Here is a 23,149-nt window from a genome sequence, read left to right on the forward strand (position 1 = left end):
CCTCACGTGGAGGATCAGATACCAGATCCCTGTCAATAGGGCACCAAGCCCTGGTCGATCAGATAAAGGAATTAAAAGGATCGCACACACGCTGTACCTGCTTTTCTTCAAGAATCAATTCTTGTGCCCATCCGGTATATTCCTCCTTTTACCTGATCAATAGAACTTCTAACGTTACTGGTAGATCCCGTTGTACCCGACTCTCTACACTTTCTGCACCCAAATCCAACCAGTCTCTATTGTCTATCTCTAAATGGATAGTTCATATCTACTTCTTCCCCCAGCGGCCCGGAGCTTCTTCAGCACTCGCGATAGTGCCATGTGGGACCTCAACGAGTACGCCCGCCACCAGGGCTACGCTATCACTATTAAGCGATCCAACGGCAAAGCCACGTACCTACACTGCGACCGGTCCGGCGATCCTGATGATCGTTGCTCAGGCGGTGAAAATGCCCGCCCAGCCGCCTCCTCGCGCTGTAACTGTCCTTTTTTAGCTGTTCTCCGAGTCCGGGAACATGGGCAACGCCTGGAATTCACCGTACAGCACGGCAATCATAATCACCTCGGCTCGCACCCAATTCTTCACCCGACGCATCGACAGTATGATATCGCACGGGTACGCCCACGCATTATTGGGTATTTCTCCCTTGGTATGACAGCTCTAGCAATCATCAATCTCCTGCGACAAGAAGCCCTCCGAGCTCGAATCCAGGCCCCTTGTATCACCCCTAGCGACCTCCGGAATCTCCATCAGTATACCAAACGCCTATTCCTCGGCCCAAAAACCTCCATTCAAGCGGTCCTGACAAATCTGAAGGATGATTGGGAGATATACTGGGAAATGGAGTTGGGTAGTGACATTATCAGCCAGGCGTACTTTGCATCCAAAGAAGGACTACGGCTTCTTCGCCGATACCCTTTTATGTTGTGGATTGATGCCACGTACAAGACGAACAGATATCATATGCCGTTGGTCAATATTGTCGGTATGGCAGCCACTAAAAAGACCTTCTTCGTTGCTTGTGTTTTCGTGAGCAACGAGCGCCAGGAATCCTACGATTGGGTACTCGATACCCTACGGGATATACTGGATTTACAGCAGATTCAAGTACCGGAGACGTTTTTCTGTGATAACTGTACTGCTTTGCTCACTGCCATTGATCAGGCCCTTCCTGGCACGAAGGGCCTGCTCTGTTATTGGCATATTATGAAGAACATCGAGGCCAAGGTCTGCCCAATTCTTCAGCGGCAAGTGCTGTTGTCACACCCAGATCGGGACATTCGCCAAGTACGAGAGGATACTATGGAGAAATGGAAGTCAGCTAAGTCACTCTTGAACACTGTTATCTTTGCTCTAACAGTGCCGGAGATGGAGCGAGCTTTGGAAAGCATTTGTTAAGACGTATCGGGGTGAGGTCTTCAAACCAGCAATCAAATATATACAGAAGACGTGGATGCGGGACGATATTCATCGTCGCTTTCTGCGCTGTTATACCAACGAAAGCAGGCACTTTGATCAGATCGCCTCATCGCGCGTGGAGGGAGCTCATTCCGCGATCAAGCGTGATCTCCGAGTATCAACCGGTGACATTCTCAAAACAATGCAGTCTATCGGAAGAACAGCGCATCATGCATTCTGTGAGGCACAGTATTCTCTCCAACGAGAGCAGTGTTTCCTACATCGCAACCTTCGGCAGCCGCTGTTCAAGGACGTCCTCGGGCATGTGGCGGCATTCGCACTGCAAACTGTCAAGCGGAGCTTGGAAAAATATCTTCAGGACAGACGTATCCCAGCGGAGTGCAGGAAGTATCTATCTCATAGTGTCGGGATCCCGTGTATCCATGAAATCAAACCACTACTTGATCATAATGAAGCTCTCCAGCGAGACCATTTTCACCCGCAATGGTGGCTCCGTACCACCGACGTTGATGATTATGCACCTTGCCTTCCTGTGCAGGAGCCTCGGGCGGCAAAACCAGCTGGACGCCCGAAAGGAGCAACCAACTTTGTGAAATGGGAAGCTTTGACGAAGCCGCCCACGCAGAGGAACCCCGATCGCTCGACTCGCCGCAACCCATCGAATTTTGAAGAACTCTTGGCACCATCAAACGCACCTCGAGGGCGGACAGGAGGGTTGAAAAGAGGCCGGGCAACCGGTGGAAAAGCAACTAGAAAAGCAGGGCGGGGACGACGTGGAAAGCTTGAAAATGAGCCTGTATCTTACTTCAGCAAGATCTAGTCGGAATATGAAGGAGGGTTTTCTTAGATTTGGCTGCAGAAATAGAAGAATCGGGGCGTAGAAGATGCAGAAAGACGGATGGAGGTGGGGGTTGGTTTGTGGGGACCTGGGGGTGCTTTGACTAGGGCTCGCATAAGTAGGCCCGGGGGGTACCTCACCCGGCGTTCGGGGGTCTTAACGGGGCAGCTAAATTACAGACATGCCAATCTTACAGTAACAATTTTCAAGAGAGGGTATTGAGGCACACAACTTTCCTAATTGGGAAAAAGTGGGCTGGGGGGTGTGCGAGAACATGGCAGGGGTGTGCGGTTAACATCTGCCTATATATTTATAAAATGAATTCGGCTGGAATGGTGCGAGGAATGTTTTTCTTGCGCAGATCGTAAGGGGCCTCCGTAATAGCTGATGCCGCGCGTTTCCGAGGCGTTTTGGCATCAGCGAATTGGAGCCCCTATTTAGCGACTATAAAATGCATCAAATAGTTGGATCCAGCCAAGACTGTGGGATGAGATGTGAAAACGCTATTGGAGTGAAATCTAAATCGAAATTGGAGAAGTGAATACCAGTGCCTTAAGTCAGTGCCCCACTGCTCCCGACGGTCGCAGCTGGTGCACCAGCCCACAACAATAACCAGTCCACAACAATAACCAGTCCACAACAATAACCAGTCCACAACAATAACCAGTCCACAACAATAACCAGTCCACAACAATAACCAGTCCACAACAATAACCAGTCCACAACAATAACCAGTCCACAACAATAACCAGTCCACAACAATAACCAGTCCACAACAATAACCAGTCCACAACAATAATTACTCAGATAGATACATCTTCATTTGTAGTAATCCACTCCATGCAACCGCTTATCTATTTCTCTGCGTTCCTCCTCGGATACTTGAGGCCTTGGAGATCCAATTTGACTCGTTGACCGAACCGGCGGAGGGTGTTCCAGGCCTAAAATAGGCTGAGACTGGCTAACCTCTCTCTGTCGACGAGCCGCTGCTCGTCTTTCTTCCCTAGTTTTTCTCTCTTTAATGCTAGATTTAGCGTCACAAGGTCCATGTGGGCCAAGACTCTTGCTAAGCTGCCGTTTGTTAGGCTTAGGACGCGCGGTGCCACTAAGTCTAGTACTGACAGTGTGTCGGTTTAGGCCGTTCTCGGTAGCTTGCTGCCAATAGCCTCGGTACATAAGATGAACACCTTCCAAGAAACTACTCTCTAGGAGAGTAATACTGCCCTTGGCCTCCTTCTTAGCTAATTTATTAATAAATCGGCTAACAGAGCGTTCACCCTTTGGAAGTGTAGCTGGGATTGGGCTGCCATTTGCCTTAGCTTTGGTGTGTTTGTCGAAGTGATTCTGAAGCGAATCCAGTGCTATTTCTCCATTGATATAGCCCGATTGAGAGATGTTGACTCGGTAATCATCTGGTGCGCCGTCACGATACCGGCTCTCCATAAAGACCACTCCCGGGAAGATGACGTAGGCTGGAAGGCCTTCTCCAGTTGCTGAGGCACATTCCACCACAGTTACAGTCTCGCCTTTATCTTTAGAGCCAAATCTCTCATCTTGAACATATTGAGAGGGCCCTCTTGTGGACGTGGCCACACCGAGCTGGAAACAAGTCTCATCCATATTGTAGATGTTCTCGGTAAGTATATGGCATGAATCGTGGGTAGTAAGATATGGTGCCAGCCTATCAAACCAGATTGATGGTAAACATATATCTTCGGATTCAATTCTACGCTTGCTGAAAGGGCGTTTGGTGGTAATCTTGGTGGTGCTAGCTGGTAGTCAGCGTTTTTCGAAGTCGTAAATCCACATCTTATTAACAGGGCACGTCTAGTAACCATACGGTTCGCTGCTGCTTCAATATCTCGATGTGTCGGGCGCCAACCGTAGCGATCCAAGAGCTGCTATCAGCGTACTATGACCTGCTCCTGGATTGGACCTAGGCGTTGTTGGTAGGTCTTGGGGGAGTGTTTAGAGGCGCGCCCGTAAACGCTGGTACGGAAAGTCGAAATCTCGGGCGATTTGGCCTAAGTTAGGCCGTTTTCCCATCGACTTGGCCTTCTCGACAGCCTTGAGTATACGTTCCCCGGTAGAATCAATGTTCGAAGGCATATTGGAGTGTGTGATGGAATTGCTTCAATATTTGATAGTAATTATTGTTGTGGACTGGTTATTATTGTAGGCTGGTGCACCAGCTCCGGCCGTAGGGAGCAGTGGGGCACTGACGAAGGCAATAGTAATGAACAAAGGGAAACAGTTCAAGGATAGAGCCACTGTGGAGGCTCTAACGGTACTAAGATTGTCTCCAAAAGGCCTTGGTGGTGGCGGAGGTACCAGTCAGATTTTGCGTCATAGGACAAGGCACTTTCATTGCAAATTGCTGTGGGCAGGTAATCCTTCATTTTATTAAAGGTTGAGAATAGCGCTCGATGCTATACGTGGGTTCCGCATGATGAGTCTTATACAATAAGGCTCTTCCACGTAAAGGTCAGACGAAACGAGACAAAAGAAGATTCTGAGAGTATGGGAAACGACGCAATCCAATTATAGACCACATGATTATTAGGTTTAGTTAGGAGATTGCAGAGGCTACACTTAAGATTTTCAAGCATGTGGCCCTGCCTTGCTCGCGAATCTTATGCAACTCCCGGCATTCCGCGCTTGACACCAGGTTCTCCAAAACCCGGAACAACAAGCGGCCGTCTCTTCTCAACAGGCGTACGGAATATAGGAAAGAACTTCACGATGGCGCTCTTACCAAAAGCCTCCTCAACAAGATAGACGGTGACACGCCACCAAGCAAGAATCGAGCTGATGATCCAAAAATAAGCAGCAGCTTTCATACCGGTGCCTACACCTGAGCCGTAAGCGAAGAGGCAGCAGGCGATAGTGGATCCTATCGCTAGGAATGTCAACACTGAACAGAGGATGAGGTCTCGGGCACTGGCTGCAACGGCCTAGATCATGTTAGATAAATGGAACCAATCCTGATACAGGAATGTCTCACCCCAGACCACGTAAAAAAGGATAGAACGATCATCCAAGACGCCAGCTCGGGAAAATGGACATTGATAGGATGTGGTGGAATGACACCGGTGGCCTGAGTGAGTCAGTACCTATGAGCATTGACGATTAAGGAGAGTCCTCATGTCCCAGGTGGGACTTACTGTCAACAAATACAGTAGGCCGATACTCATCCAGAAGCTTCCCCACAGGACATGAATAACTGTGACCAATGTATCTCTGGCTGCATAACCGAAGAGGCCGGCAATGAACTGGCCCAGCCCACCCCAGAAAGCCACGAATGGAAAGAATATGGTGGGTGATTGTTCATCACCCCACCATCGGGCAATATATGTGGAGGTAATCCAGGTCGAGCCCGCAAACCCTGCTAGACCCAACGCTGCAGGAGCCGCGATTGGCTTTAGGAAAATTGTGACATTTGGGTCACGCTCAAGTACACGGTCAAACTTCTCGCGATTATCGGCTTCCAGAGACATGTCGAAGATAAAGAATAGAGATATTGGGTGCTCATTCAAATATTTTGACGACAGTCGGGACGCTGTTGCATTATATACATTCAGGCTTTAAGTTGTTACGTCAGAGCTTCCCCAGTTCTTACTTGATTTTTCATATTTTGTATCTCCGTGGAGAAAGGCGAAATATTAGCAAAATCAAGTCAAATTTTTTTAAACAAGTCCAAGTTAGTACGAAAATTCAGTCACTTAGACGTCATAGAGTGAAAATGACGCGCGAAATACCCGCTTCTTCCGGTGCCGACATTGAGAGCACAAGGCTTCGGAAAATTGAAAAAGTCAATAATTGCGCGTGAAGCTCAAGATCGTGCATTGACGTTTTAGAATTATTACGCGATGCGACCCTCGTTTTTGACGTCGTGAGCTATACACCTTTAGGATTGCAGCGGCTGCATGTGAGTCATCCGCCGCCAAGGACGTGACTTCGACTTCCGTGGGAATTTCATTGCTGTCTGCTACGGGGATTAGTCCTGGCACTCACCCGCAGTTGACCCTCCGGACCCTCCATGTTGGTTGGAAAGTGATGCTTCGGTGTTCATACTATATTGAGGGGGGTTTATTGTGTGTTGTGTTGGATACAAAGTAGGCTGGTAGACAGGTATATCTAGGCCTCGCCAAAACCCGCCCAAAACTCAAACCCGCCCACGAAAACCCAACCCACGGGTTGTGTTGGTGTAATAAGTGATGCTTCAGTGTCCATATTGAGGGAGGTTGATTGTGTGTTGTATTGTCTGAGATACAAGTAAGCTGAGAGATTGGTATACATGTATGCACGTGATCCCGGCCTCATCATTATCTCAGCAACCGGGATAACGTATTCGGAAAGCGAGCTGCGCACCCCAAAACACCATAGTAAACACGATATTTTATAACCTTGTATCTCAACAACAAACGATTGTTATTACTTCATCTTTCTAATACTATCGTTTTACCGCATATGGAAAGTATTATATTCTAATTTTGAGTTAGTACAATGAATCTCTTATCATGTTACCGTAAAATACACTGTAATTTAGCTATTTGGGCTGCAAATATATATTTCTGATTACTTTTCCTTCTAAATCTCCCCTAGATTCTATAAACGGGTTAGATATGCTATAGCGAACATACCACTATAAGAAAACTTTATGTCAATCTATTATTGTTGAGATATAAAGCTATAAAATATCGCATTTACTATGATGTTTTGGGGTGCGCAGCTCGCTTACATGCGCAGCTCGCTTTCCGAATACGTTAATTCACAACCGAGCTGACCGCTTATCCACTTATTCGCGTCTCGCGTCCAGACGCGTCTTTCTGTCTTTAACCACCCACCATGCCACCTCGCTCTCGATTGAGCCGAAATTCATTCAAACAAAGGATCGTATCTTATTAGCTATAAAAGCTATAAACGACAGAGAAGTCAGCGGTGTTGCTGAAGCTACACGACGATTTAATGTCACCTGGTACACCCTACGCGACCGCGTCGACAACCACCGATTTCGCTTTGAAAAACGCGCCAATGGTCATACATTAATCGAAAGCGAAGAGCAGTCTTGGAATTGGAAAGTAAGAACCACAGCAGAGATAAAGACTCTTCCCGCATACTCGGATTTTGCGGTCGCCGTTTATTCTTAGGTGAGACATCTCCTTTGGAATATCTGTGCGCTGCAAGTGGCCGGTTTACGCATGCGTTCCGTATCGAGGGTAGGCAAGACGAGGTAGCTAACAGAGATGGGGAGACTAAGCCGAGAGGTAAGCTCACCTCCTAGTAGTTTCCGGAACCTTGAAGTAATTAGTAGGACCCGGGTCCACTCGAGGCGCCGGTTTTCCAACATGATTCAAAGGGGACCGAGTGGAAGGCTAGGCGATCGCTGATTTCGTCCTTCGCTTACGCGCCGCTTCTGGAGGGATCAGGTGCTTTTCTTTCGTACGTGTAATTTTTGTAATTTTTCGTTTCATACTGTATCTCTCTGTATCGTGGTATCGTGGTATCGAGGTTGTGTAAAGAGGAAAATGTCACTGTCCGCTCCTCATTCGTCCCACTGGTCAAGCTTTCCGCGAAAATTGAGCTTAGCAGACTTCGGATCCACACGGGCGCGTTGCCGATCTCAGCACAGACCACGCACTAGTTTGCCTCACAATCAATACTGGACGCCATTACGATCTCCGTACCGCTCCGGTTTGAGCGTTCCAGGCAGACATATTCCGGATATGGACAGCAGTCGTAAGCCTATGATCCCTTCTTAGGTTCCGCTCCCCCGGTGACATCGAGGGCTCATGATTATTAAGCCCTTCGTAGGAACCCCGGAGTGTACGCTGGAGTAGACTAGAGATGCTTCCTCGGGCTAAGCCTCAGGTCGGTTTGTTGGCCTTCCCCTTGATCCAAAAAATAAATCATCATGTCCTCTCGACGATGGACGTCAAGCGCTCAGGAGCTTTTAACGCCTGGAACAGGGCCTGAGAGGAAGCCGCCTGGTTTTGTTCCCACTAAAAATTGCAACCCCTGCCCATTTCTGAAACGAGCACTATATAGTCGCACAGCACAGCGCTTTTGCTGGGCTTTGTTGATTGTCTTGTAAGGATTGTTTCTTCTCTTCCTCTTTTCAGGCCGAACCCAACTGATCCATTCCGTTGAACCAGTGCCATCTTCAAGCTTCTTTCCTTGGCCCAGAAAGGCGACAAGCTTTACTTTCGCGAGCATGCTGCGTCTTACTTTCAAAGCCTTGATATCCTCGAAAATGAATATTCGGTAGTCTCACATTGGACGACACACGATATAATTCCTGTCACCTGTTATTCGCACAACGCACATGGACGCCATGTCTCATTACAATCCGCAATCTCTTCCGGCTGCATGAGCATTGAAATGAAGCTTTTCCCTTCCGGAAATGATCTATTGATTGGACCAATTCCCGATATGCTGTCACGAGAGCTAAACCTCCGGAACCTCTACATTGATCCTTTGCTGAGGATGCTTCGGGAGGTTAACACGAGCCTGGAAACTCCACATTCCGATGCAAACAGAAATGAGGATGAGATTCTAGGCTTGTTTACTAATGACCCTACGCAAACCCTTGTGCTGCTGATAGACTTTGATGCCGACCCGGACCGTGTGTGGTCTCAACTTCTTCCATACCTTGAGCCTCTTCGAGAGGCCGGCTTTCTATCCTATTTCAATGGGTCGGCGGTTGTACATGGTCCACTCACAATTGTTACCACCGGTAACGTGCCACTCTATCGCGTCTTGGAGAGAAGCACCTTCAGGGACGTGTTCTACGATGCTCCGCTCATGGAAATCTTGCCTGTATCCTCGCAAAACCCACCTCAAAACTCCGAATACAACTCTCGAAATAGCTACTATGCATCTGCCCATTTCCGCACAGCAGTTGGGAGTGTGGATTTCAATGGATTTTCAGAGAGCCAGCTCTCCAACGTTCGTCAGCAGGTGCAACTGGCCCACGCGCACGGCCTTAAAGTCCGATATTGGGGTACGCCAACTTGGCCCCACGAGTTGCGAAACTATGTGCGGCGTATACTCATCCGTGAAGGTGTGGATATCATCACCGTTGATGAAGCAAGTCAACCGCACCAAACGACTTTAGAATCAAGGAATGACTAGCTGGACGCTCTCTTGAACGCATACACGGCAAGAGCAAGCTTAGCACAAATTATGCAGGAGGTTTTTGATACCCAATAATAGTGAAGGTCACCTGAAAATCCACTACTGGCTGTTAAGCTGGCATTCGGCGTGTGCCGATCCAGCCAGCCTTTCATGATTTCGCGCCAACGACGCTGTCCCTCCAGGTCTTAAGTGTACTTTTCTACAAGATATAGCGTGAACAAACCAACAGTATGACGAGCAGTGCAAAATATTTCAACGCGAACTGGTTTCACAACTTTCAAGTTTGTAGAGGAAGCGCAGGGCTTTGAAAGGAAGATCACTTGGCTTATAAATGTCTCATCAAAAGGCAGGCGGGTAATTAGATGAATCTACTTATTCTAAGACTAAGACTGGACCGAAAGCTTCTCTTGATCGGATTGTCACTGGGAAAAGCCAAAAATGGAGAAAGAAGACCTGGCAGAGGAGCTCTAGCTGTGGAATCAATAATTTGAAGGTGCAACTCAGTCAAATTCGTGAGTTATTGTTGCTTATTAAAGAAATAACCCATTAATTTCTTACGGAGGCCTTCATAGGGCGAAACTAGTTCTAAGCTCCATAATACCGCTTGCTAAGAAGTTTGGGCCTGTACCTAATGAATCATCCTCACCATAAATCCTACAAACCGGGATTTTAATAGTCGCTAACAGACCTACCCGGGTATAACGGAGTTAAGCCCTGCAGAAAAGCGCAGAAAATCCTCAATACAGTGAACAGTTTTTCTTCATTGTAACAATTGGGCGGTTGGAACGATGGCACATAGGCAGGGCCTCTAGTCAAAATAATAGGTTCAAAAAAGTTGGCGTAGCCGTCTTATAGCGCCCCACTGTTACGCCAACCATACAATGAAGTAGAGGAAGTGCGTAGGAGGTGCCTATGTATCACCGGAATCGCCTGTTGATACATCACATCGCTTATCAGCTTGCACACGCACAGAGGCATCCCCTTTATAAGGGGAGGCTGGATCCTCTTAGGAGGACCAGCGATTAGTCTGATTTCTGAATATCACCATACTCATGTCAGGCACATCTCACATTCTTCACTCGTATCCTTATCGTATCAGGACACCCTCAGGGGATTGTCCTAACCCACTCCTCTTCTCTTCGGATTTTCGTGCGCCGGGCCCCAACGTAACTTTGGTTCCAAACGTAACTTGTAATACTATTCCATCGATCAAAAAAATGTAACCTACTGTATGTTGGGCCTCTGGACTTTCTGTTCGAGAAGTGATCAATGTTTACAAAGTGTCGATCTCAGGAGTTATAAAGATTATATTTGGCCGGCAAAATGACGCAGGAGTCATAAGACAGCGGTGGTGTTCGTGCTTCAGTCAACCCCTGTCTTCTTTATCTGCAGATCGGCTTAGGCGTATCTAGGTACGGAGTAAATAACGCATTCGGTACATCCAACAAATGCATGCTCTATGGCTTCGAAATCTTGATCTGCAAATAAGTGAGATCAGGTTGAATAGGTATGTACGAGATCATTGCAAGACAAACCTTCGAAGCAAAATACTCGGTTACCAATTATCGGAATAACTCCGGATCATGCATGGATGGAATAACACATTCCATGGATTACTTCCAAGGACTTCAAGGTCATTAAACCTTGCGACTCGCGGACGAGCCTCACAATATCTACAGCTGCGCACTGGAATAAAGACAAGCCCTAGGCTTAAACGAGGCAGATGAATGCAACCGTCACGGTGAGGATACAGCGCATACAGTCAGCTCTCGCTTATTGTACGCCCTCCCATCCAAGCGAAATCAGGTACAATAAGTGAATTGTACAATAGTGAGAGATGACGTAATATTTGGATAGCTAGTTAAGTTAACTAACCCAAAGCCCTCTTGCCTATTTAGGTTTCCATCCCATGTCATTCAAAGTCACCTGACGCTTCTCATCAATCAGAATCCTGCTAAACTCGCTGATCAAACCCTCAATCTGTCGAATATGGTGCTGAGTGCCCTTTTCTTTGTTCCCAACCCATAGTAGAATATCCTGCAGATACCGTAATACGTCAGAATTGGACGGAAGCTCTGGAGGGGGCAGATATGTATAGTATATTATCCCACACCCGCCCGCTCCCCACAGCCCCGCCCGAAAGCAACACCCGACGACCTGTGATCACCAACAAAATCGGCACGAAAATCAATTTTCCCAACGACCATATCCCAGAACAATCTATATTTTGCGAGCTGGCCATTTTCGCCAATATCCATTTTTCATGCTATCGGCGGTAGGCAATCTTAAGCAATTCCAGGTTTTCATTTGCAGCTCTCTAGTCGCATTGGCGAGCTTGTTTAAGCCTATATCCAATCCCTGGTAACCTGCTCCTCAAGAGTAGACTGCTGCAGACAACGCTCACGCTGCTTAACGCCATGGCTAGACTGGCCCAGACTGGGTCGAGTCTGATATGCCCTCCACTGGTTTTCACGGGATATAAAACTCCAGCAGCCACAGGTAAGGCGATGAGATTATAAACCAACGCCCATGCGAAGTTGAACTTGATCCTCTTAAAGACAATGCGACTGAGATCGATCAGTGTCAGCAATGAGTTTAGTCGAGACGAAACAAGAATGAAATCGGCGGAGGAGATGGCAATGTCGGAACCAGAACCGATCGCAACCCCCACATCTGCCATTGCCAAGGCAGGGGAGTCATTTATCCCATCGCCTACCATTGCGATCGTCGCCCTCCTATCTATATATTCATTTGCTCTTCCAAAAGCATTCCGAGAGACTTTCTTTAACGTCCTTTGGAGGTACTGAAATTTCTCGGCTTTCTGCCCGGGTAGCACATTCGCAATTATGTTTTCCCCGGGGATCCCAACCATCGTACCAACAGCAGTGGCAGTTGTCGGGTTATCTCCAGATATCATCCAGACCTCTATTCCCCTCTTTTTCAGTGCCTGGATAGTAGCAAATGCTTCTTGTCGGAGAGGATCAGAAACTGCAAGGGTCATCATCAAGTCCCACGATGTAGAGACAGGAAGGGGTGGCCCGGTTCCATCACCTGAGGCAATTTTAATGGCTACCAACGAGATCGATTTCCCTTGAGCTTTCCACATGTCAAGGGTTTCCGTGGTGGAGTTTGGGATATGGACATTGTGATCAGCCATGAGAGCCTCATTCCCTACTGTACTAGTCTCTTCAGAAGTGTCACCCAGTTCACACTTTTTGTCCGTGCACCCCATAGTAAAGACTTCGGTGGGCTGCAGCGACCTGTCCCGCCATTACAGCCCATATCTACTCCACCGTGCTTCCCGCTAAATGGACTCTCGCTAACTCATGTAGATTTTCATCATCATTAATTGAGCCTGCCTCCGGTATCCCTGGAAATTGAAGAGAATATCCCCAGCTCTACCTGTAATTCTTCGGATATACATATTATTAGCACTGGCGCCTAGGGTTCCGAAAGGAATAAAGGAATGCGAATATACGACATATTCATATTCGCGCGAATAAACGCATTATTCATATTCGCATTCATATTATTCATATTGTGAGATTTCTCCGCATTAATACTTTGTCCGGTACAGCGGTTATCGTATTACCGAAATGCGCTTAGTGGCCGACTTCACAATGCCAACTTCAACAGCAACGCTGGACTATGAATTTCCGTTGCGAACATATGCTGGAAGGTAAAACCTGCTTATGTAGGGTTGACCAGCTTGATGTACCGTAGTGGATCTTTTTGAGACATGATACTCATTCACATAGGGTTGTCCATGTTGAGAATTAGGGGGTAGATAATCAGACGAAAAGAAGATAGACAGGTAATTGATGGTAAATTCTGATTGTCTTTTCTACTCGTTCTCAGGGGGATATTTATATCCTACCCCTGAGAACTGTTTTCTAAGAGAAATGCATACAAAAATGTTCTCCTACACCGCTGCCCGGTGTCCATGGGGAAACCCCCTGAAAAGAAGCAAAGAAGGCGATATAGATGAGGAACCTGCATATACAGGCGCCCATTTCCAATAACCTCATGGGCCTAGCTGACCAATCAGCAGCCATCGGGGCAGAGAGATGCCGACCGATATTGGCGCCTTAGGATGAGGGCTCCAATTTCCAACAGTCCATAGAAACTTGACATCGCCCACGAAGATCCGTGAAGATTATATATATCTGTCAACCCAATTGCGAGTCATCTTAGGCAATTAATTGATTAGATCTTCTCAACTCCCTGATTCCACTCCAAAACATTTCAAGCTTGGTGCACAAAGTAGCCTTGGGAAATGGCACGTAAAAACGCGTTTGCCTCACGACCCAGAGCCTCCAATGATCCTGGCTGCATTTGTTTACGTTCAGGATCGTCAATATCGCGTTGCAGAAAACAGAAAAGAGATCTATCAACTTTTCCCTTCAAGAAAGGCATATAAAGCGCGAACATGACTGGGCCTGTCAACCATCATCCTTTCCTCAGGTCTCCTATCAATTTCTAACCCCAGCCTAGGTAGCTCTAGGTATATTATGCATCACCGTCGATCCCTTTTTAATATACTAATACCAGGAAACAGTAGCATAGCGTCTACACCTAATCCGTCCATACGGAGGACGCGTGGTCTTCCACGTCGAGACTATAATGGCCTGGTTTCGTCACCTTCAGAGCAGTCTGAGGAATCTATCTGTGAAATAGGGCGCCCTTCCTCTCCTGAGCCCTCCCCATCTAGGAACATCGAAGACACGCCTCAGACGAAGCAGTCTTATTCTTTGCCTAGCTCTTCACCCTACCCGCTTGACCTTGCGTTTTCGGAAAGCAGAAGCAATACGAGTAGTCCGCACCCATATAAAAGGCGAACAACCAAGTCGTATTCTAGTTGGACCCTTGAGCACTTTTGGACCATAGATCTAGAAAGCACTTAGTGTCGGCAGGGTGGCCCACTAAAAAAAGACCGACTGCTGATTTGCAAATATTGCAGTTGGTCCTCCAGAGATTCGGCGCGCTATAGTTCCACTTCGAATTTGTTGGTGTATCTCTAGACTAAGCATCGTATCAAGTCTGGAGCCGACTTTATCTTCTTACCCACGGCCGCAGGAAGCCTCGACCGTTTCTTGGAGTCGCCGAGAAAGAAGGCTAGCGTTGAAGAAATGCTAGTCCGATGGGTCATTTAGACTAGACAGCCTTTTATAGTGGTGGAGCATCCGGCTTTCAAGGCACTCATTGAAGTAACGGGGGCCACTTTACCTATCAAGACTACCGATACTCTCTTCAACCGAATCAAGGAGGAGTTCCATTTAAGTAGGACTTCCTTGAAAGAGGAGCTTGCGAGGAGCAGCTGGACACTCGCTTTGTCCCTTGACGTTTGGACGTCGGAAAATCAGATTGCGATAATGGGCATCATTGGTCATTGGATCACCCCCGAGTTTGAAAAGCGAGATGAACTTCTCGAATTCACCGAGATTAATGGACCGCATTCTAGAGAGAATCTAGCGGAGGTTGTGTTGAAGATGCTCGCCGAACTGGACATCGCGCTAAAGCTCCTAACCATCACAGGGGACAATGCGGGCAATAACGGGACGCTCTGCGATAGCCTATATGACCAGCCCCTCAAGAAGTATGATAATGACGATGACCGCTTTCGCATTAGGCCTCTAATGCGTTTCCGCGGACGATAGAGCTTCATTCCTTACCTTGCCTATATCCTCAACCTGATTTGCAAAGATGTGTTAGCTTCTTTAAGAGCTAGTTCAGCTCGAGAAGCAAAGGTGATACTGGACGACATGGCCATTTATACTAGCCTAGCATTTAACTCCCTCTATAGCACGAAAGGAGCAATCATAAAAGTACGACTTCTAACGCTGTGGATCGCCCGTAGCCCACAGCGCCGCAAAGATTGGAAAGAAGTATCACCTAAAAAACAAGTCAGTTATGATGTTGACACCCGATGGAACTCGACGTATATCATGATTCAAGATGCGCTTCGGTTACAAACTGAGCTGGGGCAGTTTGTGCGGATACATCTAGAAGTTCAGGCCCTCCAGCTCACCGATGACGAATGGTCGATACTTCAGTAAGTAGCCAAGATCCTGAAGCCGTTCTGGGACCACACAAACTCCGTTTCAAAGGTATGCCCAACAATTGTGGAAAGTCTCCCGATTTACTAGAGTTTGGACGATTTGTTAAGTGACGTTCGAAATGCGGAGGGAGATTTTGAAGACGTGAACATTTGAATTTCGCGATGCGTTGGAAAGAGGCATTCGGAAGATGAACAAGTTTGCTAGAAAAATAGACGACAACCTTCTTTACTATGTGGCTTCCGTGTTGGATCCGCGCATCAAATCATCTTTGATTGTGTCTCAAATGAGCGAGCAAGATTCGGGGCTTATCGTCTCGCAAGTGCGGGAATTTCTAAAGAAAGAATACCCTCTAGAGCCATTCATGTCGTGTGAAGTTGACCATCCACGTCCAGCAGGGATGTCGGAAACAATGTGGAGAACTCTGCGCAAAGTCCAGCCATGCAAAGAGGCCTCTTTGTCGGATATTGATAAGTACTTGGATTCCCCGCCGGTCAACTGGTCTCACCACATGATCGGCGATGCGGACGCAGAATGGGTCCTAAAGTGGTGGAAGGCTAACGCGTTTAATTTTCCACTCATGGCAAAAGCCGCTCGCGATTACCTACCCATCCCTTCGGCAGAGGTCGGGATTGAACGCGAGTTCAGCAATGCTCGAGATGTCTTGGGCCTCCGAAGGCACCGTCTGAACGCGGAGACTATGCGATGGCTGATGCTATTAAGAGGAAAGTCTCAGACATGTATTTCCAGTGGTGCATGCATGTAATTTTCAGTGCTTCGAAATTAAAGACAGGCACATAATTCGCTGTGGAACAAAGTGTCTGAGCCTGAATGGTGTATTCGGATGTAATGAAACGAATGGTAATGTATGGTATCTTATTATATGAATAAATATGAATTAATCATATATTCATGAATATTGGAATATGAATAAAGGGTTTATTCATATTCATATTATTCAATTCATATTATTCATATTCTCAAATATTCATGAATATTCATGAATAATCATATTCCTTTCGGATCCCTAGTCTCATCCCCCAAACCCACATCGCCTCTTTTCTCTAACGGTCGGCGACATCAACTGATAGCTCAGGACTGCCTCTACATACTTTATCGCGCTATATCGCGAGGAAGCGACCAGTAGGTTCTACGAGGACGGTCTTACAATCCCAACGATGGTCCTACATGTCATCGAAGGCATCGAAAGCTCTTTGACCTCCCACCTAGCAACCCTTGCTGTCTAGAAATGACTCTGGAACGATTGTCGAGGTTTTAAGACCTCCACAGGATTTTGACGGGTATGTGTTCATGGTCTATGGCGGACCAGTGGACTTCCAAACAGCGAACAGTCACAATGTCGGCCACCGAAGCTGAATTCCTCAAGCAATGCCATCCACCTGCTCGGAATGAAAGACATAGGTGGCCTTATATGCCAACAAGAAGCATAAAGCTTTGAAGGTCTCCAGTGGATGTTGCTCAACCAGCAACGCTGAGGGCGTATGTCGTGGACCGGCACCGCTTTATTGTAAATTTGTTAATCTAACGGTACCATTGGTGCTACAATCTTGCAGTACTCATTGTACCAGCATTTTGCCACTTTGGAACGGTAAATTTCGACGATGACTGCGGCAAGATTACCCGTCCGACCTGCTGACTTGAGGTTTTGCAAGACGAACTTAGCTCCTTGCCGCTGTCTCGAAACTACTTGAGAGCCAAGGAAAGCCCAGAATCCCGAAGCGTCCACCGAGAAAATAAACACTTGACTCGTTTCACGGAGGCGTGTGCCCAGGCAGACATCTGCGTCGCACAACTTGCTATATTCGTATGCCTATTTCATGAATTTGATTTACGACAACATTGTTTCTGGCGCTTTGTTTTCCTGCTCGAAACAAATCGACTCGGTCGGGTGTGTGGCGTGGTAGCCATCTTCAGTAGCCACTTCAACGGATAAAGAGATGTTTCAAGCGTCACTACTGGACGACAAGTGAAAGCGAGAAAACAAGTCAAGGATGCCAACCAGTTAAATAGTCTCAATTGGTGAAAAATGTATTGGCAGATTCTATAGTTGCACCTCAGTCACGATTTTTTGGCGCCGCTAACCATGGTCAAAGGCCACAGCAGAATATTGCGGCGTTGAAAAGAGGATCCTTTGGAATCAAAATTGAATGCACACGGAAGCCTTTTTCAGCCAGCAGCTTTTCGCCCGAGTTTGCATACGCTTAGGAAGTCGTTTTATGAAGAGATACACCCAGTACAGTGACACAGCAAAAATCACGTTAGTTGGGTGGGCGACTCGCTTACGTGCGTCACTCGCTTTCCGATTACGTTATGACATTATACAGTGGTGTAACGTAAGTATTTGACCTCGAGTACTTCGGCCTAGGACCCACTTTTCTAATACTGCCAGGCAGAAACCTCTAAAATTCAATTCAGTCTAATAGCTAGTATGCCACCCCTCATACTTAATAACATTAGCTACCCTGTGAGGCATAGTTTCTGATAGATGCTTGAATAATTCAATATCTAGGCCTTCCCAGGCTTCCTGTGCAGCTTTTAGCAATAGATCTAACGTAGATTCGTTGTTCGGTAGGCGCATTAGCTCAGGATAACGCTTAAGAATTTCGGCTTTTAGCAGCGCCCAGAGGTTCTCGATCGGGTTTAAATCAGGTGAATAAGGAGGCCATTCCATAATCTCGCAGTTAAGCTCATTAAGAGCTTCCCGTACAATATATGCAGTATGAACGGGCGCGTTATCTTGCTGAAAAATAGCATTATTATCAATACTATTAAGTAGCGTAGGTAAGATACGCCGATAGAGCTCTTCAATCGTACGTGAAGAAACACCACCTCTTCTAGACGTAGGATCTCCGAATAATGGAATTAGGCCTAATCGACGCGGTAAGCCAGAGAAAGTAGCCCAAAACATCTGCTTAATTTGCTTCCCTCGCGCTAGAACTATCTAAACCTAAGAGCCTTCTTTTGAATGCTAAAAAAGCTAGTCTTTTAGACGTATAAACGTCCATTCTTACCGCTAGCCTATTCCACGTTCAACTGTATATTCGTCTAACCAGTAGACGCGGGCCCAGTCTTCAGGAGTGAAGTGTTAGTATTCGAGTGCCCATTAAAGCCGTTTCGTAGCATATTTAGGCGTAAGTGCCGGACGCTATATTTTCCTCCATTTTCGAAGACCTATTTCGTGGGTTAGACGCTAAATTGACTAGCGATGGACCTTAAAATCGACCTCTCTAAGTAGATCTTTAATCAATATCGATGGCTTTTCTTGTATAGTGTCGTAGATATAGTCACGATCCTCTTCAGTAAGCTTCCTTGGAGCGCCTAAGCGTGGAAGGCTTTCTTGTTTTTGACGCTTTGCCTCTTGGGTAAGGGTATATTGAATTGTTGAGCGTGGAATATCGGGAAAGCGCATCTTCTTAATGGTTGTTGCACCCCAGCCATTTGTAGCGTGTAATTCGCAGATCTTGGCCCTAGTAAGGCAGTCAAGCTCTGGGCCTCTCTTCCCACGTATAGGAGGCATAATAAGGTAAGAAAGACTGCTATAACGCGTTAACTGTAGCGTATATGTTAGCAAGCGCGTTGAAACGCGAGGTGTGGTGTACTAATAAAGTAGGCGGTATAATAAAGCGGTCAGGCTAAAAGTGGATCCTAAAGTACTCGAGGTCAAATACTTATGTTACACCACTGTATTGTTCTTAGTAATCTCATACGTCATGTTTGAAACAGGCTGCATGAGGCGCAACCGTCGCGCTTTCTGTCTATCTACTTTACGCTGGAATAGACAGCCAAAAAGTCTAAACTGTAAACTGATATATAATGGTATCTTGGCTTTTTGGGAGTTTCAAGCAGCCGTTCTCGCCTTGACTTGGGTTAAAGGCGGGCTATGACGAGGTCTAGTGAAGAGTAAGGTCATGTTCAAGACCGAGGTCAAATTACGTTACACTCGCAAATTTTTACGCTTCCACACCCTTCTAAAAAGACCTATCTTCCGACTTGATCGCTAGCTTCCGTTTGCTCTCACTGTTAGACTTGGCGCTGATAGCTTGCAAGAGCGCCTTCAAAACCACCAGGATGGAGCCGTTGCAAGTAGCAGACGTCTCCCACGTATTGGAAGACGATTATGAACTCAAGAAGCAGTTTGCAGAAATGGTACGAATCCTCCAGGTTCTCGGTTTGGCGTTCAATTGACTTCCTAGACTTCAATAAGGGACTGCGAAATCAAAGGCTGGTTTACGAGCAAACCAGTAGCTATCTTAGGGATGCCACGCCCAGCACCAAGGGTTATTGGACCAGACAAAGACATGACCGCAGTCGTCATTCATCGTAACAAAGGCACCGGCCTTGTGAAGCTTGTTCAACAGGGGGAAGAGATCGGGGTCTTTCACACTAGCTCAAGTGGGGAAGATAAAGGGGAAATGGTCGTCCTAGAGCCTGGAAGTTTTTGTGTTCTTGTGGCCGACACCAATGCAAAGTACATAAGAAAGAGCAGTGCGGGACCTTCTAAGACGGTGATAATGGGGGACCGAAAGATCATCCATATCCGGCCGGAAAATGTGGTGCTCATTGATACTAAGGGGGCGTCATCTTCGAGCCCGAGGTGGTAGACAAATTTTGATTCATGATGTTGAGGGATTTGTCCAATTTGGGAAAGAGTCCTCTTCGTATACCACAACCGATACAGAGCTTCCAGAAATCCGTGTTACCGACGGCACTTTTCGATTGTGTTGTGATACGAGGCTGGTGCAGATCAGGAACAAAGCCGGACCATCGGAAATAATTCCCGAGATATCTATACGAAGCACCAAGTCTATTTTCAATCAACTTGGGTCTTCTCGTTGTATATATAGACTCACGAATTCCCTCTGAAATAAACAGAAGTCTTCCTTTGAATAGCAACAGTATTGAACGGCGACCAGTCGTGCCTACACAGATACCACCAGGAAAACAGGCCCAACGTCTCACACGCCCAATTCTTCGCTTTTCTTAAGGTGACGAAACATTTTGGGTTGCCCGTCCAGCCCGTCGAGGGTTTGATTTATTGACAGACAGCAATGCATTCCAGCATTTCCTGTGATGCCGCAAAGGCAAGCGGATTTTGAGACCGTGACTGTCAAAATCAAGCTGGTGACCCACCAGGGATTAGACAGGCTGGAAATTAACTGAGAGTATTCTGGGGCTCTGGGCATCCTGGACATTCTCCCAGAAACATTGTGATTTCCTCTTGGGAACAAGATATTGATCAGAATGAGTCCTAAAGCCGTCTCCCAGGACCCGCCCGTCTACGTCTGATTGACTGAAGTCTTTTCCGAATATACAATAAGTACTGTAACAGATTAAATTGTTCGCGAGAAACAGAGCAGTGGAAGACAGCGACAGAAATCAAAGACCGTTTACCGTGATAATGGCTTCTAGACCTGAGATTTAGCCGGATGACGTGCTAAGCTCTTTCTAAATTCATTACTCTCCCTCAATTCATCACTCTCCCTCAATTCATCACTCTCCCTCAATTCATCACTCTCCCTCAATTCATCACTCTCCCTCAATTCATCACTCTCCCTCAATTCATCACTCTCCCTCAATTCATCACTCTCCCTCAATTCATCACTCTCCCTCAATTCACCGCTCTTCCTCAATTCACCGCTCTTCCAACCCCGTTTGATACCTGTAGTTCTTTGATTGATGTTATCACAGAACCTAACTCATAAGCATAGGTAGCACTGATAACCTGCCTAGTGGCAAAATAGAAGCATTCCTGATTACACACGATGACATCCAGAAATAATACGTCACTCTGATGCGTTGGGGTAAATGCAGGTGATAACTTATGTTGAGTTTAGAGACATCTGATAACATGCAGACCTCATCCGTTTCAATACTAGCGATATTAGGCTGAACCTACATCTTAAACAACATGGATCGCGACAATGTCTCCGACAAGAATGGTGAACCCATTCACGAAGGAGATTACGTTTACACCAGAATTCGCGGCGGAACACATGAAGGCAAGGTGTGTTGAGAGCGCCATACAATGGCGCACCCGCTCTGGAGCAGTCAATCCTAGAATGTATGCTTAGTTGATTGTTTGCTTGAATCTAGGTCGAAGAAATCGTCACAGATGGAGAGCGGGCTGAAGAAACATCCGTGAAGCACCCTCCCAAGGTAAGCATGGCGAATAATGTAGTATGAAAAGCTATGAGCAAATAATAATAGAGGTCTTTAGGTCTTGCTGCACAACAAGGATGGGAAAACAAGGGCGCACAACCCAGGCACCCTGGAAATATGCAATGAGGATGCATGAACGCACTATAATGAGCCAATATTGTGAAGCGGGCCTAGAAGGCCAGTTACTGCTCAAAATGGCAATAAGATGATCTTCATATTCGTGCATGTACAGCTGCTGTTGATGAAAGATAACCCTCCATCAACATTTCCGCATTGCTTCTCTTCGCATTTGGGACCATTTGGCCTTTACTTGATAAAGATGCAGATAATCTCCCGTGAAAATCTTTTTCTTCTAGTCGACATCAGCAACCCTTTGATTGAGACTCGTGAACATCTAACGAAGCGTGAGAAGATATGGCTCGCCGTGATAATTTAGATATCCATTTCTGCGCACTCTAATCATGATTAGATCTATCTCTGGGATTGTACCCTAGTACTCAAGGACGCCACACCATCTCACTCAGACAGTAGATACCAACGCCGCTGCTAGCCGAAGCATACCTTCTCAGATCGATATCGCAGTGTGTTGTGTCTGCGAATCCCAGCTTGCTGAAGAATCCATATGCTGGAGCTTGGGCACAGGCAACAAGTGGGATATTTTCAGCATGGGCAAGACGAAGCCCAGCTGAACTAGCTTGGAACCGATCCCTTTCCGCTGGTAGGACGGTTTCACATATATGTAGACAACTTCTGCGCGGCATATTAGCAAATCTGAAAACAATAAGGTACAACTAACTAAACTGATCGGTTGCCTCCGTCTATTTGGCGATTTGGGTGATCGCTTTCATCACCTCTCTAAGGAGACCACTATTGAAGCCATCTAGAATGGCTTGCTGGGAATCTTCGTTATCACTGTCGATTAGACTCTCTTTGGCTGGTTGTTGCCGCGAAAGGACAAAGTAGCCAATTATTTCGTTAGAGTGGAGACCGATTGCCTTAAAACATTCTATCGAAAGTTCTGAGTACAGTATCCGTGCTAGACAGCGTTACTGTATATCTCTTTCTGGAGCGCCTCATTTGGACAGCTTTCAAAGACGAGAGGGTTGACGCTCAAAGATAGCTTAGCGGCATAGATGGAATTGGCCAAAAAGGGGATGTTAGTTTCCAAAACAGGGACGGTAGAGTATTCTGGACTGGCCATTTGTTTCGCAAGAGAAGATTCAGGGGAGGAATTTGTGCTTTCAAGCGCCGAAGATTGGTATTCGGCGTTCAATAAAACAAGACTTAAGTTTGCATGCAGAGATAGGCATCTGTATGTCTCCTTTTTGGCGACGCGCACACCTTAGGCCATTGGGTATACAACAAACCGTAGAAGAATTATAGGTAGCAAAACTCGTAAATCGTTGGCAAAAGGCAGCAGAATAATCTTTTGCGATAGTGGGGCTTAAGATGTCAGCGCATGGAGCTGCAAGTGGTAAGCCACACGGGAGACCATATTTCCTATGTTTCGTATTTAAT

The 23,149-nt window shown here is 46.7% G+C and overlaps 8 protein-coding genes across 8 annotated transcripts; 4 read left to right on the forward strand and 4 right to left on the reverse strand.

The window, feature by feature from the left end:
- Positions 1 to 253: 253 nt before the first annotated feature.
- N7498_006825 (transposase) lies at positions 254 to 1,399 on the forward strand (the record flags this gene model as incomplete). The annotated part of the gene is made up of 1 exon (XM_058453887.1): positions 254 to 1,399. The coding sequence occupies one exon, from the start codon at positions 254 to 256 to the stop codon at positions 1,397 to 1,399; it is 1,146 nt and encodes a 381-aa protein (XP_058306136.1).
- Positions 1,400 to 3,077: 1,678 nt separating this feature from the next.
- On the reverse strand, positions 3,078 to 3,878 carry N7498_006826 (uncharacterized protein; the record flags this gene model as incomplete). The annotated part of the gene is made up of 1 exon (XM_058453888.1): positions 3,078 to 3,878. The coding sequence occupies one exon, from the start codon at positions 3,876 to 3,878 to the stop codon at positions 3,078 to 3,080; it is 801 nt and encodes a 266-aa protein (XP_058306137.1).
- A 1,013-nt stretch (positions 3,879 to 4,891) lies between these two features.
- Positions 4,892 to 5,755, reverse strand: N7498_006827 (uncharacterized protein; the record flags this gene model as incomplete). Its single annotated transcript, XM_058453889.1, has 3 exons — positions 4,892 to 5,212; positions 5,263 to 5,355; positions 5,423 to 5,755. 3 exons carry the CDS (start codon positions 5,753 to 5,755, stop codon positions 4,892 to 4,894), a joined length of 747 nt encoding a protein of 248 aa, XP_058306138.1.
- Positions 5,756 to 8,172: 2,417 nt separating this feature from the next.
- N7498_006828 (uncharacterized protein) lies at positions 8,173 to 9,392 on the forward strand (the record flags this gene model as incomplete). The annotated part of the gene is made up of 2 exons (XM_058453890.1): positions 8,173 to 8,348; positions 8,414 to 9,392. 2 exons carry the CDS (start codon positions 8,173 to 8,175, stop codon positions 9,390 to 9,392), a joined length of 1,155 nt encoding a protein of 384 aa, XP_058306139.1.
- Positions 9,393 to 11,285: 1,893 nt separating this feature from the next.
- Positions 11,286 to 12,627, reverse strand: N7498_006829 (uncharacterized protein; the record flags this gene model as incomplete). The annotated part of the gene is made up of 2 exons (XM_058453891.1): positions 11,286 to 11,432; positions 11,800 to 12,627. 2 exons carry the CDS (start codon positions 12,625 to 12,627, stop codon positions 11,286 to 11,288), a joined length of 975 nt encoding a protein of 324 aa, XP_058306140.1.
- Positions 12,628 to 14,767: 2,140 nt separating this feature from the next.
- N7498_006830 (uncharacterized protein) lies at positions 14,768 to 16,217 on the forward strand (the record flags this gene model as incomplete). Its single annotated transcript, XM_058453892.1, has 3 exons — positions 14,768 to 14,991; positions 15,199 to 15,447; positions 15,659 to 16,217. 3 exons carry the CDS (start codon positions 14,768 to 14,770, stop codon positions 16,215 to 16,217), a joined length of 1,032 nt encoding a protein of 343 aa, XP_058306141.1.
- Positions 16,218 to 21,380: 5,163 nt separating this feature from the next.
- On the forward strand, positions 21,381 to 21,767 carry N7498_006831 (hypervirulence associated TUDOR domain-containing protein; the record flags this gene model as incomplete). The annotated part of the gene is made up of 3 exons (XM_058453893.1): positions 21,381 to 21,476; positions 21,566 to 21,628; positions 21,690 to 21,767. The coding sequence occupies 3 exons, from the start codon at positions 21,381 to 21,383 to the stop codon at positions 21,765 to 21,767; spliced, it is 237 nt and encodes a 78-aa protein (XP_058306142.1).
- Positions 21,768 to 22,449: 682 nt separating this feature from the next.
- On the reverse strand, positions 22,450 to 22,832 carry N7498_006832 (uncharacterized protein; the record flags this gene model as incomplete). The annotated part of the gene is given in 2 exon segments (XM_058453894.1): positions 22,450 to 22,667; positions 22,682 to 22,832. The coding sequence occupies 2 exon segments, from the start codon at positions 22,830 to 22,832 to the stop codon at positions 22,450 to 22,452; spliced, it is 369 nt and encodes a 122-aa protein (XP_058306143.1).
- Positions 22,833 to 23,149: the final 317 nt, after the last annotated feature.

The sequence above is a fragment of the Penicillium cinerascens genome (genome assembly GCF_028974065.1).
Source record: "Penicillium cinerascens strain IBT 15544 chromosome Unknown contig_9_segment0_segment0, whole genome shotgun sequence".
Lineage (NCBI taxonomy): Eukaryota > Fungi > Ascomycota > Eurotiomycetes > Eurotiales > Aspergillaceae > Penicillium > Penicillium cinerascens.